The sequence below is a fragment of the Doryrhamphus excisus genome, linkage group LG1 (assembly GCF_037039965.1).
Source record: "Doryrhamphus excisus strain RoL-2023G ecotype Guam linkage group LG1, RoL_Dexc_Guam_v1.1, whole genome shotgun sequence".
Lineage (NCBI taxonomy): Eukaryota > Metazoa > Chordata > Actinopteri > Syngnathiformes > Syngnathidae > Doryrhamphus > Doryrhamphus excisus.
The window spans coordinates 6,220,783-6,238,596 of NC_136357.1; the positions used below are offsets into that span (position 1 = coordinate 6,220,783).

The window sequence follows — 17,814 nt, forward strand, 5'->3', positions numbered from 1 at the left end:
TCCAACCCAATGGCTCAGGTGTGCCTGTAAAGTCAGTCATCTGGCTGATCTCAGACCAGGGCCTGTCATTACTAAACAGCTGCAGAAGGGCAGCAGTGGACCAGCTGTGCAGAGTTTAATGATACCTGCTGACATGAGAACACACACTGGTGGAATACATCACACAGGTTAGGTGGGGGTCTGAGTGGGGGTTGAAGGGTCACGCGGGGGGGGGGTTCCCATACTGTGTTTCTCTTCTACTCTACTCGGAGGTCCAGAATTGTTCTTACTGTATTATGACCTCAGTATTAGCACATATGAACACATCTGCCGCCTGTCTTCAGTGTGACTTCTGCAATGTTGCTTTTCTCTGTGCTCTGTGCCCCCACCAGGTCCTCAGCGAAGTTTTATTGGACTTGTACCGAGCCCTAAAATGGGTGGTTCGCTCTGACCCAGATGAGGTTGCGGTACTCCATGCCCAGCTTGCTCTGGAGGAGCTGGACGACGTTATGAGAAGCCTCATCTTCCCGAAGCAAAAGTTGGAGAAGAAGATTGTTGTCCTGCCTTAAAAAAGGTAATTTGCCATCCATCCCTGAATGTTCCCAATCGGATTTAGATCAGTGGAACACTCAGGATGGTCCAAAAGGAGTGAGCTTATTCCTCTAGAAGAAGTCCTTTTGTAAGGTGTGCATTGTGAACTGCAGCATTGTCCCGGTGAATAATCCAGTCATTACCACACAAACGAGGGCCTTCATTCATGAGGGATTCCCCCACCCCCTGCAATATCTCCACATAGCCATTAGACGCCCCTGAACAACCTGAACCTCCATTGTTCCATTGACGGAAAAAGCACTCCAGATATGATGGCGGCTTCTCGACTGTGCCGTGTGGAAAACAATCTTGGATAGCATCTCCTTGTATATAGTGCATATAAATTCAGATTTGTATTACCCTATTTTTGCCATTGTGTGCTTTGTACTATAAACTGTACTTTTGCTGCTGTAAACCTGAAATTTAAGTATATCTTATCCTGTCAAGCTAGTAACACAACACCTTTTTTAATGGTCCGTGTTTGTTGCTCTTATGCACATTCCAAACAGGCAATTTTGTGCATTGAAGGAAACAAGGCCTTTGACACGGACTACTCTAAGTACCGTATTTTCTGGACTATAAGTCGCACAAGGCCAAACATGCATAATTAGGTAGAAAAAAAACATACATAAGTCGCACTGGAGTATAAGTCGCACAAGGCCAAAAATACATAATTAGGTAGAAAAAAACATACATAAGTCGCACTGGATTATAAGCCGCACAAGGCCAAAAATGCATAACTAGGTAGAAAAGAAACATACATAAGTCACACTGGAGTATAAGTCGCACAAGGCCAAAAATGCATAATTAGGTGGAAAAAAAACATACATAAGTCGCACTGGAGTATAAGTCGCATTCTTTGCTGGTAATTTATTTTACAAACTACTGACAAAACAGACATTACGTCCTCTTGGAAGGTAAGTTCCAACAATAAAAGAATAGAGAACAGGCTGAATTGGGGTAAGATATGCTAACACAATGGTTATTCAGCTACACAAAAAATAAACGAACAGAAAAGGTGTCCAGTGTTTATGTAACACAAACAGTTTTTTCATTTATTATAAGTTGCTCTGGAGTATAAGTGGCAGGAACAGCCAACCTATAAAAAAAAGTGTGACTTATAGTCCAGAAAATACGGTATATCCAAGACTCATTCCTATAGTTGGTGTGATGATGAGATCCTGGGGGGTCTATTTTATGCTTAAGTAGAGGCCGACAACACCGCGCTGAATAAACATACCCAAATGACTTTTGGGGTTTTGAACCGGCTCGTGTGACATTCCTTCTTTTGTCTTCCATCATCCCTCTCATCCAACCAGTGAATGAAGCGCGACCTCGCCTCTTCTCCCTCACAGGGCAAACATGGCAGGCTTCAGCCTCGTTTCCATGGATTTTTTTCCTCAACACCGACTCAAGGCTTTACTGCTGGCAGATTTAGTCTTCTGTAAAATATCACCAAACCAGGTCCTTAAATCAAAGCTGTGTTCACACTGGGGGGGGGGGGGGGGGGGGGGGTTGATTAAGTATTGTTCTACAGCTGACCAAATCCCCAGCTGTTTTGGTTTATTATTGCAACTAATGCAAATGAATCCAGTTTATGATGAGGGCTGAATCATTTAGAGAGTAAGCCAAAGTGAAAGTGTAACATAATAAGAGGTTAACTCATCCAAACACCAATGTTTGGTTGGTATAACACTAAAAATGAGGAAAATTCTTTGTTGAAAAATGAAACAAAGCAAGATAATCCATAAACAAACTGATTTTCCATGTTCCTCTCCTAAAAAAAAAGCCAAGAACATAACTTAAATGATTAGCATACAAATTAGCTACTGTCATGTGTTTTTCACATTCTGACATGTTACGTTTTAATATAGACGTATATGAGCTGAGATGAAACATGCAAAAAAAAAAAAAGCCTAACCACCTTCTGAATTGAAATCTAATCTAATCCCAAATGCTGCAGTTTCCTGTGAGAAGATTGCACGTCTTCCGGGTGACGGACCTAAGAAGCTAATCCTTCCTACTGATACGGTTTTAGCTGAAATGCGGCTAAACATTTCACCATTTGACAAGAAAAATTGACAGCTTTTATTAGCCTTGGTACACCACTTTTTGGAAAAACGGCACAAACTATTTATAAAATGTATAGAATATAAGAACTACTGAAATGAAGATATAATGTACTGATATGCAGCTATGGGTATTTTTTTTTTACTTTTTAATTCATGTTTCTTTACTATTATTAATATTAGTATTAGTGTGTTATGTATGTGGCCCAGTGGTTAGCGTGCAGGCCACACAGCTAGCTGTTTTTCTCTTAATTGTGACTTTTTTCCTCATACATTTCTGAATATTATGACTATTTTCCTTATTTTCTGACTTTTTCCTCTCATAGATTTATGACTTTATTCTCATTATATTTCAACTTTTTTTGTTGAACATTTACGACTTTTTTCTCATAAATTTGGGACTATTATGACTTTATTCTCATACATTTATGAATTTGTTCTGGTAAATTTAGGACATTTTTCTCTCATAAATTTATGACTTTATTCTCATAATATTGCAACTTTTTTGTGGAAAATTTTACAACTTTTCTCTGATAAATTTAGGACTATTATGACTTTAATCTAATTATGTTATGACTTTTTCTCATAAATGTATGACTTTTTTTACTCTTGTAAATGTATGACTTCTTCTCATAAATTTATGATGATATTCTTGCAATATTGCAACTTTTTTCTCATGAATTTACAACTTATTTATTGTAAACGTATGACATAATTATCATAAATTTACAACTTTATTCTCATAGATTAACTTTTTTTTGTAAATTTACAAGTTTATTCTCAAAATTTCTCATTTTAATTTATTGTGGCCTAATACTAATATATTATACATAATAAATACTACATTTAAAATTTTTAATTATTTTTAAAATATTAATTTAGGATTTAAAGAAAGACTATGCAAGGAACACTGCATATTTCCCAAGCTATTAGGAACCATGCAGAGTCCTGCTGGGGAGTGTCTGAATGTTAACTTCCAGTAAGCTGAACCCCTTCTGCCTCCCTCCCTAAAAGATATACAGTATGTGTTTCCCACACAGAATTGTACTTTAATGAAGTACCGTATATTTTAAGTGACAACCTGGTATCGATCCCAATGGAGCATATATGCTGTTTGTTTCAGGCTGTCATGGAACCTGCAGCATGTCAGCAGCCCAGCCTCAAAGCAGGAGAGTCAAGGAGAGGGTGGGGGGGGGGGAGGGTGTGTAGATAAATAAGCCCATGAAAGATGCTTTGAGTCGGGCTGAGTGGAGGAGCGAGGTGGTTCCATGCAGTCAAACAGTCCCCTGGTTTGTTCCCGTCTGTTGGCTGCATTGCAGGGAGAAAGGAAAGGTGTAGCTACAGAGGGAGGGAGGAGGGGGGGGGGGATTTGAAGGAGTCGGGAGAGAAAAGCTCAGCAGGCTGGACGGTGTAAGAACAGGTGAGGAGGATGAAGACGTTTAAAGTGGAGTCGATCCTGCATCACAAAGGATGACGCCCGGCCAACCTTCTTGACCTATTTGACCTCCTGGAGGGCAACCAGGGTTAACATAGAAGAGGAGCTTCACGTGTAAGACTGCAGTGGGACGATCCCATCCAAGCATCAAGGGCTACATCAGAGAAGGTCCTGGGAGACAGAAGGCGGGGTGGAGGAGGAGGAGGAGGAGGAGCAGGCAGCGGTGGGGGGCTGGATCACTGAAGTGGTTTAGGTCCTCGCAGTGGTTTTAAGCTGCCGGCTGTATTTTTGGGACCCTGCGAATGAAGCGAACAAGCTGGAATAAAGATGTAGTGTGAGCTGGTGGAAGGAGGGGGACTGAACAAGGAGCGCGCTGTGCTTAAGGAAGCGGAGGACGTCCTAGCTGGACCCGTGGACCAGGAGGACACATCTTTAGGGGGGGGAGACAAAGACAGCAGGACCACTGGATCAGGAAGGTAGGGTAATCATTCTATTTCCTTTACACCAGGAGGCTGCAACGTGTCTTGTGATGTAAATTGATGCCCAGCGGGAGTTTAGCATTTCAAGAGGCTTCAAGATTTCTGTTCAAGTAATCATTTGGTCCTAATGAGAACACTGCTTCATCTTCTCTTGGAGAAGCTTGAAAGGACAATGAATGAAAGTGTTAGGCCGTGAGCAAACATGTTCTGGAGGAGCAGACACGGAATGGAAAAGTTTTTGAAAGTTACAGGAAGTGACATTAAAGTTAGAGTCGGGACAAAGAAGCAAGTGTGTTCATGTTTGAGCGCAAAATGAGGTTGAGAAAACATTTTTTCCGTGTGTTCTTATTAGGGTGCAACCCATAGAAGACCAGAAATTGTATAGTAACATTTCAATGCTCATATTATATGTTTTATCTTTATGTCTTAATGGGACATATACAGACTAATTGAACATTACAGATGCTAAAACCAATCCTATAGAATCCAATATATACTTTTGTGGTATAGATGTTATAGATATTGTTCAGCACTTACTAAAAAGGTGATCATTAAAAAAAAACACATAAATTGTCAACTAAAATAACACTACAAGCAAATAAAACAGTAGTAATTGAATTACATTCAATGCGGCACAAACATCCGTATCAGAACAAAGTATTAAACTCTGAAGTAATACAATCATTCATTCTCTACTGTTTATCCTCATGAGGGTCATGGCGGGTGCTGGAGCCTATCCCAGCTGTCTTCAGGCTGGACTGGTCGCCAGCCAATCACAGGGCACATATAGACAAACAACCATTCACACTCACATTCATACCTATGGACAATTTGGAGTCGCCAATTAACCTAGCATGTTTTTGGAATGTGGGAGGAAACCGGAGTACCCGGAGAAAACCCACGCATGCACAGGGAGAACATGCAAACTCCACACAGACATGGCCGAGAGTGGAATCGAACTCGAGTCTCCTAGCTGTGTGGCCTGCGCACTAACCACTCAGCCGTGAAACTCTACAAAAGACTCTCAGCAAAAAAAAAAATAATAATGAGATTTAAAGATGTCTATGTTTGACTGCTGTAGCAGCTGTACCATTACACCACCAAGGTTGACAGCTGAATTCATTCATTCATTTTCTATCTATCTATACGAGGGTCACGGGTTTGCTGGAGCCTATCCCAGCTGTCTTCAGGCGAGAGGGAGGCGGGGTACACCCTGGACTGGTCGCCAGCCAATCACAGGGCACATATAGACAAACAACCATTCACACTCACATTCATACCTATGGACAATTTGGAGTCGCCAATTAACCTAGCATGTTTTTGGAATGTGGGAGGAAACCGGAGTACCCGGAGAAAACCCACGCAAATTCCACACAGAGATGGCTGAGGGTGGGATTGAACTCGGGTCTCCTAGCTGTGAGGTCTGCATGCTAACCACTCCCCACCGTGCAGGACTTAAAACTAGAGTTGTGCGATTCGAAGTACACGTATATTATGATTAGTAGCGCTTTGTAACTTCTGAAAATGACATAATTATGGGAATTTTACAAGATGAGATATGATTGCTGTAAATTTTGCGACAAAAAGCATCGTCTTTCTGTCTAATCCTCACCTTGGTCACCCACAGATGCCCTCTCGCTTCAGGAATGCGTTGAACATTGTGGTCACCACGCTTTTTGCAGCGGTGGTCCTTTTCACCGTCCTGCTCGCCTATGTGACAGGTAAGCTTGTAGATAAGGATCATACGTCTTTTAATAGCATCTAAAAATGTGATTTCATTTTGTTCCTGCGCTATAAAGGCTACCAGTTCATCCAGACTGAGCAGCACCACCTGTCCTTTGGCCTCTATGGTGCCTTCCTCTCCCTCCATCTTCTCCTCCAGAGCTTGTTTGCCTACCTGGAACATCGGCGAATGAAGGCGCCCACCCGTCCTCAACACTTACGGCGCTCTGTGGCGCTCTGTATTGCCGCCTACCAGGAGGACCCAGACTATTTGAGGAAGTGTTTGCGTAGTATCAGACGGATGTCTTTCCCTGGACTTAAAGTTGTGCTGGTGGTGGATGGGAACCGGCCAGAGGACCGTTACATGATGGACATTTTCCAGGAGGTCATGGGCGGAGCTGACCAGGCTGGCTGCATGGTTTGGAAGGGAAACTATCACAGTGACGGGAGCGGAGGAGGAAATGTCGGAGGGAGGAGTACGGTTCACATGGAGGAGACGGCGCGGGTGACTCGGCTGGTCAGAGGCTGTCGCTATTCCTGCGTCATGCAGGAGTGGGGAGGGAAGAGGGAGGTGATGTACACAGCCTTTAAAGCACTGGGGGACACCGTGGATTATGTGCAGGTAAGGTCCACACAAAATGATGGACAGCACACAGCAGAATGAAAGATTTCAATGGCAGAATTCAGCTGTTAACCCTGGTGGTGTAATGGTACAGCTGCTACAGCAGTCAAACATGGACATTTAAAAAACATTTTTAAAAAGTTTCTTTTTTTTTGCTGGAGAGTCTATTGTAGAGTGTAGAGGATGGGTGGTTAGTGCGCAGACCACACAGCTAGGTGACCCGAGTTCGATTCCACCCTTGGCCATCTTCTGTGTGGAGTTTGCATGTTCTACCTGTGCATGCGTGGGTTTTCTCCGGGTACTCCGGTTTCCTCCCACATTCCAAAAACATGCTAGGTTAATTGGCGACTCCAAATTGTCCATAGGTATGAATGTGAGTGTGAATGGTTGTTTGTCTATATGTGCCCTGTGATTGGCTGGCCACCAGTCCAGGGTGTACACCGCCTCTCGCCCGAAGACAGCTGGGATAGGCTCCAGCACCCCCGTGACCCTCGTGAGGATAAGCGGTAGAAAATGAATGAATGAATTCAGCTGTTAACCATGGTGGTGTAATGGTACTGCTGCTACAGCAGTCAAACATGGACATTTTTAAAACTCTTTTTTTTTTTTTGCTGAGAGTCTTTTGTAGAGCTGCACGGCTGAGTGGTTAGCGCGCAGGCCACACAGCTAGGAGACTCGAGTTCGATTCCACTCTTGGCCATGTTTGTGTGGAGTTTGCATGTACAGTACAGTGCCCAGGTGGTTAATTTTATAACTTTATATAACTTTAGAACTTTTTTATAAAACAGTTTGATTCCACGCTCGGCCATCTCTGTGTGGAGTTTGCATGTTCTCCCCCGTGCATGAGTGGGTTTTCTCCGGGTATTCCGGTTTCCTCCCACATTCCAAAAACATGCTAGGTTAATTGGCGACTCCAAATTGTCCATAGGTATGAATGTGAGTGTGAATGGTTGTTTGTCTATATGTGCCCTGTGATTGGCTGGCGACCAGTCTAGGGTGTACCCTGCCTCTCACCCGAAGACAGCTGGGATAGGCTCCAGCACCCCCGCGACCCTCGTGAGGATAAGCGGTAGAAAATGAATGAATGAATGAAAAGAGTCTTTTGTATTACGTCCAATTAAATAAATGAAGTCCATATATTAAAGTATACCCATACTACCACCCCGGGGTCGATAATATTGATTTTTAGATATATGCAGCCACCTCCAGCTCTGACCCTTGCACTGACCCTATAGTGGATAAGCATAAAACTGATTGATGTATTAATTCCCAGGCTAATAGCCTCCATAGCCCAGCTGTTATCCACCCTTTGTTCCCTGGCCAATGGATCAGGCCATTAGCCATGGAGCACTCCACAAAATCTACATAAGGGCCCTCATTAGGATTTTGTTTTGTACTTTCCAGGTATGTGATTCAGACACCGTTCTGGATCCAGCATGTACAATAGAGATGCTGAAGATCCTTGAGGATGACCCAACAGTAGGAGGCGTTGGTGGAGATGTGCAGGTAAGAGCATCCATCAAAGCTCACGACAACGGTAGAATATCTGCTTGTTAACAGATCCTTTTTTTCTACCAGATCCTCAACAAGTACGACTCGTGGATCTCCTTCCTGAGCAGTGTCCGCTACTGGATGGCCTTCAACATTGAGCGTGCCTGCCAGTCCTACTTCGGATGTGTCCAGTGTATCAGCGGTCCTCTGGGGATGTACAGGAACTCCCTTCTTCAGCGTTTCCTGGAGGCGTGGTACCATCAGACTTTCCTGGGCTCCAAGTGCAGCTTCGGCGATGACCGCCATTTAACCAACCGCGTGCTCAGCTATGGCTACAAGACCAAATACACAGCACGATCGCAGTGCCAGACTGAAACGCCAACCCAGTACTTACGGTGGTTGAACCAGCAAACACGTTGGAGTAAGTCCTACTTCCGTGAGTGGCTCTATAACGCTCTGTGGTTTCACAAACACAGCCTATGGATGACGTACGAGTCGGTCGTCACCGGATTCTTCCCGTTTTTCTTGGTCGCCACAGTCATCCATTTGTTCTACCGTGGAAGGCTGTGGAACATCTTGCTCTTCTTGCTGACCGTCCAGCTGGTCGGGATGCTGAAAGCCACCTACGCATGTTTCTTACGTGGTAGCCTGATCATGATCTTCATGTCGCTGTACTCTCTGCTCTACATGTCGAGCTTACTTCCTGCTAAAATATTCGCCTTGCTCACAATCAACAAAGCCGGATGGGGCACTTCAGGTCGGAGGAAGATTGTCGTCAACCTAATCGGTGCAGTTCCGGTCACAGTGTGGACGATGGTGCTGCTCGGAGGCGTGGTGTATACCATTTATTGTGAAACACAACAGCCATTTAGTCAATCTGAAAAGGCCTTGTTGATAGCAGGGACGATACTGTACGGCTGCTACTGGATCATTCTGCTGGTGCTTTACCTCGCAATTGTAGCCAAACGCTGCAACAAGAGAGAGGAACAGTACCACCTTCCGTATGCTGAGGCATAAAGCTGCACCACGAGTCAATCGCAATGGAGGCCAACTGCTGTATGAGACCTCTGAGAACTGCTGAAGCGCCGTAAGCTAATGCGGCCATGTCTGCATTGTTGGTGCTGAAAAAGTGGGGATGTGAAATCGGAGCAGCAGGGAGCTGATCTGGTATAACGTGGATCCATGAAGCTTTGGGATCAAATGGAACATTAGTATCCATACACTGTATATGAACATCATGTAGTTCATGGGTACGGGTTAGCTGTACAACCACAACAAAAGAGTCGGGTTCGGTGCTTGTGATGTAAAACAGGGAATTAACCCAATGCAAACGAGTGTAAGCATGATCATTTCAATTCCGTTTACAGTAGATTGCTGCCTATTTGCAGTTTGGCATTTCTGCAGATTTATCTTCTCTTATTGAAATTGTAAATAATAGCGTGCAGACCTCACAGCTAGGAGACCGGAGTTCAATCCCACCCTCGGCCATCTCTGTGTGGAGTTTGCATGTTCTCCCCGTGCAAGCGTGGGTTTTCTCCGGGTACTCCGGTTTCCTCCCACATTCCAAAAACATGCTAGGTTAATTAGCGACTCCAAATTGTCCATAGGTATGAATGTGAGTGTGAATGGTTGTTTGTCTATATGTGCCCTGTGATTGGCTGGCGACCAGTCCAGGGTGTACCCCGCCTCTCGCCTGAAGACAGCTGGGATAGGCTCCAGCACCCCCGCGACCCTCGTGAGGATAAGCGGTAGAAAATGAATGAATGAATGTTAACCCTGGTGGTGTAATGGTACAGCTGCTACAGCAGTCAAACATGGACATTTTTTAAACTTGTGTTTCTTTCTTTGCTGAGAGTCTTTTGTGGAGCTGCACGGCCGAGTGATTAGCGCGCAGACCACACAGCTAGGAGACTCGAGTTTGATTCCACCCTCGGCCATCTCTGTGTGGAGTTTGCATGTTTCCTCCCACATTCCAAAAACATGCTAGGTTAATTGGCGACTCCAAATTGTCCATAGGTATGAATGTGAGTGTGAATGGTTGTTTGTCTATACAGTGAAGAAAATAAGTATTTGAACACCCTGCTATTTTGCTATTTCTCCCACTTAGAAATCATGGAGGGGTCTGAAATTTTCATCGTAGGTGCATGTCCACTGTGAGAGAGATAAACTAAAAAGAAAAATCCAGAAATCACAATGCATGATTTTTTTACAATTTATTTGTGTGATACAGCTGCAAATAAGTATTTGAACACCTGTGTATCATCTAGAATTCTGACCCTGAAAGACCTGTTAGTCTGCCCATTAGAAGTCCACCTGCACTCCATGTATCATCCTGAATCAGATGCACCTGTTTGAGGTCGTTAGCTGCATAAAGACACCTGTCCACCCCATACAATCAGTAAGACTTTAACTTGTAACATGGCGAAGACCAAAGAGCTGTCCAAAGACACCAGAGACAAAATTGTACACCTCCACAAGGCTGGAAAGGGCTACGGAGCAATTACCAAGCAGCTTGGTGAAAAAAGGTCCACTGTTGGAGCTATCATTAGAAAATGGAAGAAGCTAAACATGACGGTCAATCTCAATCGGAGTGGAGCCCCATGCAAGATATCACCTCGTGGGGTCTCAATGATTCTAAGAAAGGTGAGGAATCAGCCCAGAACTACACGACAGGACTTGGTCAATGACCTGAAAAGAGCTGGGACCACCGTTTCCAAGGTTACTGTAGGTAATACACTAAGACGTCATGATGTGAAATCATGCATGGCACGAAAGGTTCCCCTGCTTAAACCAGCACATGTCAAGGCCCGTCTTAAGTTTGCATATGACCATTTGGATGATACAGAGGAGTCATGGGAGAAAGTTTTATGGTCAGATGAGACCAAAATAGAACTTTTTGGTCATAATTCCAATAAGCGTGTTTGGAGGAAGAAGAATGAAGAGTACAATCCGAAGAACACCATCCCTACTGTGAAGCATGGGGGTGGTAGCATCATGCTTTGGGGGTGTTTTTCTGCACATGGGACAGGACGAGTGCACTGCATTAAAGAGAGGATGACTGGGGCCGTGTATTGTGAGATTTTGGGGAACAACCTCCTTCCCTCTGTCAGAGCATTGAAGATGGGTCGTGGCTGGGTCTTCCAACACGACAACGACCCGAAGCACACAGCCAGGAAAACCAAGGAGTGGCTCCGTAAGAAGCATATCAAGGTTCTAGCATGGCCCAGCCAGTCTCCAGACCTGAACCCAATCGAAAATCTTTGGAGGGAGCTCAAACTCCGTGTTTCTCAGCGACAGCCCAGAAACCTGACTGATCTAGAGAAGATCTGTGTGGAGGAGTGGGCCAAGATCCCTCCTGCAGTGTGTGCAAACCTGGTGAAAAACTACAGGAAACGTTTGACCTCTGTAATAGCAAACAAAGGCTACTGTACCAAATATTAACATTCATTTTCTCAGGTGTTCAAATACTTATTTGCAGCTGTATCACACAAATAAATTGTTAAAAAATCATGCATTGTGATTTCTGGATTTTTCTTTTTAGTTTATCTCTCTCACAGTGGACATGCACCTACGATGAAAATTTCAGACCCCTCCATGATTTCTAAGTGGGAGAAATAGCAAAATAGCAGGGTGTTCAAATACTTATTTTCTTCACTGTATGTGCCCTGTGATTGGCTGGCCACCAGTCCAGGTTGTATCCCGCCTCTCGCCTGAAGACAGCTGGGATAGGCTCCAGCACCCCCGCGACCCTCGTGAGGATAAGCGGTAGAAAATGAATGAATGAATTCAGCTGTTAACCCTTGTGGTGTAATGGTACAGCTGCTACAGGAGTCAAACATGGACATTTTTAAAACTCATGCTTCTTTTTTTGGCTGAGAGTCTTTTGTAGAGCTGCACGGCCGAGTGGTTAGCGCGCAGGCCACACAGCTAGGAGACCCGAGTTTGATTCCACGCTTGGCCATCTTCTGTGTGGGTGTACGCCGCCTCTCGCCTGAAGACAGCTGGGACAAGATGAGGATGAGGATAAGCGGCAGAAAATGAATGAATGAATGAACTTAAATAGAAGCCGGTTTCATGGCGCTACCTGCAGTAAAAATACATGTGCTGTAGTTGAAACCTATAGACAGAGCAGTTTGCGATGATTTTCCAGCTTGAAGATGCTTTCAAAAGATGCAATGTTGTATAACTGCACAGTTTGTAAGTACAATACTGCATACTATATGCCTGTAATTGTTTCTTCATGTGTAAAACCGAATTGAAAATTAATTTAATAACCGGGAGAGATCAATTATAGGGTTTAGAGTATCAAAAATAGGCACTTTTAGGGTTTAATGTGTGTAACCGTTATTTGCAGGGATCTATTATTTATAACAGGACAGGAAAAAAATGTAATGGGTGCTTTTCCTCAACATTTCTGCCATATAAATATGTGGACTAACTGAGTAACATAACAGAAGAGTGTGGACCTGTCACATGAATGCATTGCTGATCCATGAACTTGATTATTTATACCCGCACCACTTTAAGGGGTTTAGGCAGGGGTATTCAAAGTGCGGCTAGGAGGACATTTGGGACCTAAAAATACAGTTCAACTTCAACACGAGAGTAGGAAAAAAGAACAGAGAAAACAAGTAAAGTTTTCACATTGAAATGATGCTAATAACACAAAGCTTCTTTAATATAACTCATTTCAATGCATGTTGGATTAGTTATGGTTTGGTTTTTTTTTACAAAATGAGAACTGTCAACATGCTCCTTGATTCCCTTGCATGTTTCAAGTATGTGGACATTGGTGGAAAAAGTCTGGACACCCCATGATTTTTTTTAGGTATTTGGGCTGGAAATGAACACAAGAAAGTTGTGTGCTTTTTATTAAAAATATTCTCTTGTTTCCTTTTTTTTAAATTATCCAGAATCAAATTATCGAGAATTGAGAGTCGTTTCAGAAGGAGGCTTCTAGCATAGTTGAAATAATTCTAATGATATTATAGACTCTGTACTGTTGAAGGGTTTTATTAATTTTGGAACCTGAACATTTTGATCAAATTGATGCTATTCCTCTACGATTCGGGGTTATCAACCTAACCTGAGAAGCTCCTATAAATAGTTAAAAGTGTGAAATAAAACTTGAAAAAATCTACTGGAGTTGAGTCTCACCGATTTTCTCAGCCTTTTCGAGTGTAGTTTGTCTTAAAGGGGACTTATTATGTGTTTTCCACTTTTCTGACCTATAAAAGTTGTTAGAATATTATATAATTGTGGTATTATCAAGCCTATGTTTCGGATAATGATATTTGCGTATTCTGAAGTAAGCTCTGAAAGAAGTTTAGGGTGGCTCTGAACGCTTAAAACCGACCGTTTTGGAAATACAAGGAAATACAGCTGGAATAGGTGCAGATTCTAGAAGATCTAGAAAGCTTTCTATGCGGGTTATTGTGTGTAGTGCTCTATAGGAATTCACAACTCCATACAAAGGGACTACAATTAACATAATAAGTCCCCTTTAAGTCCAAAGGAACTTAACAGTTGATAAGCAACGGAACCAGCGGTTGCTAACCGCAGAGTAGTCGGGGAGAAAACAAATTACTTAAAGGTTCTAAGTCAAAACTGCTGATGATAAAAATGTAGTATTTCACACAAGTTCGAATCAGAGGCGACTGTCACGTAAACTCCACCCCCCCCCCCCACATACTTCATGTTTGTGGGGAAACTGGCCCTACATTAATCCACCACATAGTATATACACCCTTCTAATAGGGTAAACAACTGATTTACCCTACAATTGTACCATTATTAGCGATAATACAACTGTCGTGTATAAAAAACAACATGGAACATGTTCCAGATCCCCAATCATTTTTTATTTTCATGAAGACAAATACATTTTTGAATATTAAATCCTTAATGCAGATTTTAATGATAAGTGGTGGCTATGAACCAGCATAATTAGAAATACTAAGAAATACTGCTCCAGATGAAACAGCGACATATGTATTTTTAAGCTAAAATAATTACAAATAAAAAAAAGTAACACTTTTAGAATTGTCCTGCTACACCCATTTTCGTCCATCAATAGGCTCTAACAATCGTTAGAGTATGAGTCCAGTCTGTATACATGTGGGCCGTGAATAAACGAAGCAACAGCAACTAAACGGACAAACTGAAAAATGACGCCGGGTTTTCTCTTGGGTCTGTCTGTTGGGACTCAATCAGTGCCACCATTTTCCAGTCTCTCCTATTGTTCTTTTCGTGCTGCTTCAACCGGCACACAACCAGGTCCGGTGCCTCCATTTTGTTTCTACAGCAGAAGAAACTCCACATTCGGACTGCTCCATCAGCAGGAAATGACACATCCAAGATCCGATTGGTCTCAAATTGTCCAACCAGCAGAAAAGTGTCACTTAAAATCACAACAACAAAAAAACGGCTTCAGCGCTGCTAAAGGGTGGCAAGTACTCGAAGAAAGGAAATAACAACAATACAGAAGGACTGTCCCACACCAAAAACCAGAGCCTCCAGAGAGATCATCCTCTTCCCTGCTGCCTTGTAAACTCCTGCGATGGCTGCACCTTTACAATAATGGGATAAAACACATATTAGTGCTTTAGTTGATCAAAACAAGTGTTTTTATAGGTTTATACTTCTGTTGAGTGTAAGTGACCTTAAGTCACTGACCATATGTCCAATTATTATGAAATTGTTGAAGATATTTGTATTATTGTAATCCCTCATTTATCGACTACCAGGGTAAAACTATGACTGTTAAACTACAGTACCTTACAAATGGTCCTATATACACCATTTTTATGGTGAGTTGGGCCATAGAACAGGACATGACAGTATGGCTAACAATTGAATTATGATTTTATAAGGTTTATCAAAAGGTTGAGAACCTACTTGTGAGAACTCCTCCACCCACTGGTCCAATGATTCCCATTAAGAGGATGGCAATGGGCATCAATCGGGCCATTTTGTGCTGCCGGAGGGCAATGAATGACAGCAGAGATGCAGGAAGGTGGAAGATCATCGAGGAGACTGCTGCCCACAGGAAAACTCCATACCACATCTCTGCAAACACCATCACATCAGTTCACAAAAGAATACAGTGAGTAAAACGTGACAGGAAGTAACTGACAGCCACTGGTTTGGAGCTTTTGCACTTTTGCACGGCCACCATATTGTAAACAGAGCCACTTACTATTACAGAACGAATCATTAATTTGTAGTTTAATCGAAAGACTACGAAACAACATTCAGTCAAATATGCTTACGAATCTCATACGCAGTGACGACAGCTACAAAACTGTATAATAATCAACAAATATTAACCTACCTGAGAAATCGCCAAGTGACGTGTCGTTGTATCGTTGGGTGCCATTTTTTCTTGGCACTAAATTCATACCCAATAATTGTTGGAAAATGTCTGTTTCACTATAGTCGTCCATTTCTTGTTAGTAAACGATACGAAGACCGAAATAATTCGAAGAAAACAGCGGACTTGTACTTGAAATACTTCCTGTTGTTGTGGGAGTCGTCTTCTTCATTGGTGGGTAGAAAAGGACGTGCACGTGCAATACCGCCATCTTCTGATATGTAACGTAAAAGCACACCTTCTTTGCCACATTAACATAAAGAAACTTACAAAAAAGATTAAACGGAAATGAATTATTTTTTCTTTTCTGAAGCGGTACCATCAAACTCGTTCATAAATCCTGTTTTTCATTGTATTGTAATAACCTTTAGGGGTATTATATGTTATATGTTGTGTTTGCGCATGTGTTGCAGTGGAGAGATATGTTCCGGCGTTGGGAAGGAAAAAGGGTGACGGACAGGAAGTGAGGTAGAAACCGCATGTTTGGTAGTTGTAGGCGTGGGTTAAGGCCATTTTTCAGGATTCAGAGGTCTTTATCTAAATCGGCTGTTGTTCCGCCCATCTGGTCTGGTGTTTGACTGAATGTAGAGCCTACAGCATATTTACAATTATTATCATAAAATTATGCTATGCTAGTCTGAGCCACTACAAAGATAACAACAAGAAAAAACACTACTATTAAGTCAGATAAAAAATATAATTGCACTTTTATTTTTTTCTCTTATACGTTAATATAAACAATTACAATTAAGTATTGTACACAAACAGTCTCCTACATAGTAAACCATAAACAAATTATATGAGTTTGTTTACATCCTGCATAGCCTTTGGCTCAGTCCAGCCACATTTATATTTTCTTGGGTACATTAGTGATGATGGGTTTGGGCCGTGTCTTGAAGATAATCTTTCTCTTGATGAGTGCAGACACGGAGTAGGAGGTGGAGGCAACATGGGGGGCATCATGGTTGTCAGTGCTATCCACAGTGTCCTGTGATTGGGCGGAATGCTTCGTGAGGACAGCAAAGGGTTTCTCCAGTTTGACCTGCTTCCCGTACAATATGTGATGTCCTACGATTAACACTGGCACCCCCTGGTGGACGGAGAATGAATCAATAATGAATACATTTTTTTTTTAAGTGAGGTTATGCCTTATTTTGATTCCATACTGTAACAGAATTACACACGTAGCTGGACTTTAATAAACAAGTTTATTAAACACTATAGGTTTGTTATTTACCTCTTTGGTATAAAGCAGGTCTCCCATCACACTTCCCGCCAGGCCAGAGTTCTGTCTGGACACCATCTCTCCCTGCAGCTCGATCAGCAGCCACTCGGGAGGACTGTTGCCATCCACACTTCCTCTACAAAAGGCATAAACAATCGTAAACTAGACATATACCTTAGTTTAAGTTGAATACCGCCATGTCCCATGTTTCTGAAGCATATAAAAGGCTTGCTAAACAAAGTATCGCTGAGTTGAAAAGTCGAAAATTGTTTTTCTACAAACAAATACTCGAAATACAAAGCTCGCTCGCGATAGGAATCTAAATACATTATATAGTCGTTTATCTTACCGTATGACTATTTGAACCATTTGTCCAAGCAGCCAAAACTCAAACAGAACCAACAGAATCTGCCGCGGATATGCTACAGCTACGGCAAGTCCACTGAGACATTCCAAAGAGAGTAAAAGTACCGTCACTTACGAATTGGTGAGCATCGAGTGGGTTTGTCCACTGCTGCGATACGTCAACAACGCCGCCATATTGGATAAGTCAAGGCTGAGTTGTAAATAAATACAAGTCCACTTACTTACTGTCATAAACGCCTTTCTATACAAAAATTTGAGTTAATTAATCCCGTTTATACATTCACACAGGTACTAATATATTTAGGAAACAGTAATTACAGCCATACAATAATTTTCACATTGTACAAAAACAATCACACTGGTTATGGTGTCTGTTTCCCAAGTATATTATTTCGTGTGTTAAAGTATAAACGAGAGGAATTAACTTAAAATTTTGTATTGAAAGGCGCTTTATGACAGTTAA

The 17,814-nt window shown here is 42.4% G+C and overlaps 4 protein-coding genes across 8 annotated transcripts in view; 2 read left to right on the plus strand and 2 right to left on the minus strand.

Moving 5' to 3' along the window:
• tango6 (transport and golgi organization 6 homolog (Drosophila)) overlaps window positions 1-3,813 on the plus strand; it is an 18,003-nt gene extending 14,190 nt beyond the window's left edge. Inside the window, exons 18-19 of one of the 3 annotated variants that reach the window (XM_058075299.2) lie at window positions 372-553; window positions 3,763-3,813. In XM_058075299.2, the coding sequence (XP_057931282.2) occupies window positions 372-548 (177 nt within the window). In that variant the 3' untranslated portion in view covers window positions 549-553; window positions 3,763-3,813. Of the gene's footprint in view, window positions 1-371; window positions 1,839-3,762 lie in introns of those variants that run through there. The other 2 variants (XM_058075298.2, XM_058075297.2) reach the window with 2 other exon arrangements.
• The window catches only part of tmem170a (transmembrane protein 170A), a 16,430-nt gene extending 506 nt beyond the window's left edge, over window positions 1-15,924 (minus strand). Inside the window, exons 1-3 of one of the 2 annotated variants that reach the window (XM_078799032.1) lie at window positions 15,722-15,924; window positions 15,286-15,456; window positions 14,806-14,957 (exon numbers count right to left, since the gene is read on the minus strand). In XM_078799032.1, the coding sequence (XP_078655158.1) occupies window positions 14,827-14,957; window positions 15,286-15,456; window positions 15,722-15,833 (414 nt within the window). In that variant the 5' untranslated portion in view covers window positions 15,834-15,924 and the 3' untranslated portion in view covers window positions 14,806-14,826. Of the gene's footprint in view, window positions 1-14,695; window positions 14,958-15,285; window positions 15,457-15,721 lie in introns of those variants that run through there. The other variant, XM_058075604.2, reaches the window with a different exon arrangement.
• On the plus strand, window positions 4,350-9,759 carry has3 (hyaluronan synthase 3). Its single transcript, XM_058075786.2, has 5 exons — window positions 4,350-4,550; window positions 6,181-6,274; window positions 6,353-6,897; window positions 8,302-8,403; window positions 8,476-9,759. The coding sequence occupies exons 2-5, from the start codon at window positions 6,181-6,183 to the stop codon at window positions 9,403-9,405; spliced, it is 1,671 nt and encodes a 556-aa protein (XP_057931769.2). The 5' UTR covers window positions 4,350-4,550; the 3' UTR covers window positions 9,406-9,759.
• Window positions 15,925-16,427: 503 nt separating the features above from the next.
• chtf8 (CTF8, chromosome transmission fidelity factor 8 homolog (S. cerevisiae)) lies at window positions 16,428-17,488 on the minus strand. 2 transcript variants are annotated; one of them, XM_078799080.1, is made up of 3 exons: window positions 17,467-17,488; window positions 16,998-17,121; window positions 16,428-16,850 (listed from the first exon to the last, which is right to left on the minus strand). In XM_078799080.1, the coding sequence occupies exons 1-3, from the start codon at window positions 17,478-17,480 to the stop codon at window positions 16,608-16,610; spliced, it is 381 nt and encodes a 126-aa protein (XP_078655206.1). In that variant the 5' UTR covers window positions 17,481-17,488; the 3' UTR covers window positions 16,428-16,607. The 2 variants fall into 2 exon arrangements, with proteins under 2 accessions (XP_078655206.1, XP_057931588.2); XM_058075605.2 differs by lacking the exon at window positions 17,467-17,488 and adding an exon at window positions 17,335-17,428 and having other exon boundaries at window positions 16,429-16,850.
• Between the last annotated feature and the right edge of the window lie 326 nt (window positions 17,489-17,814).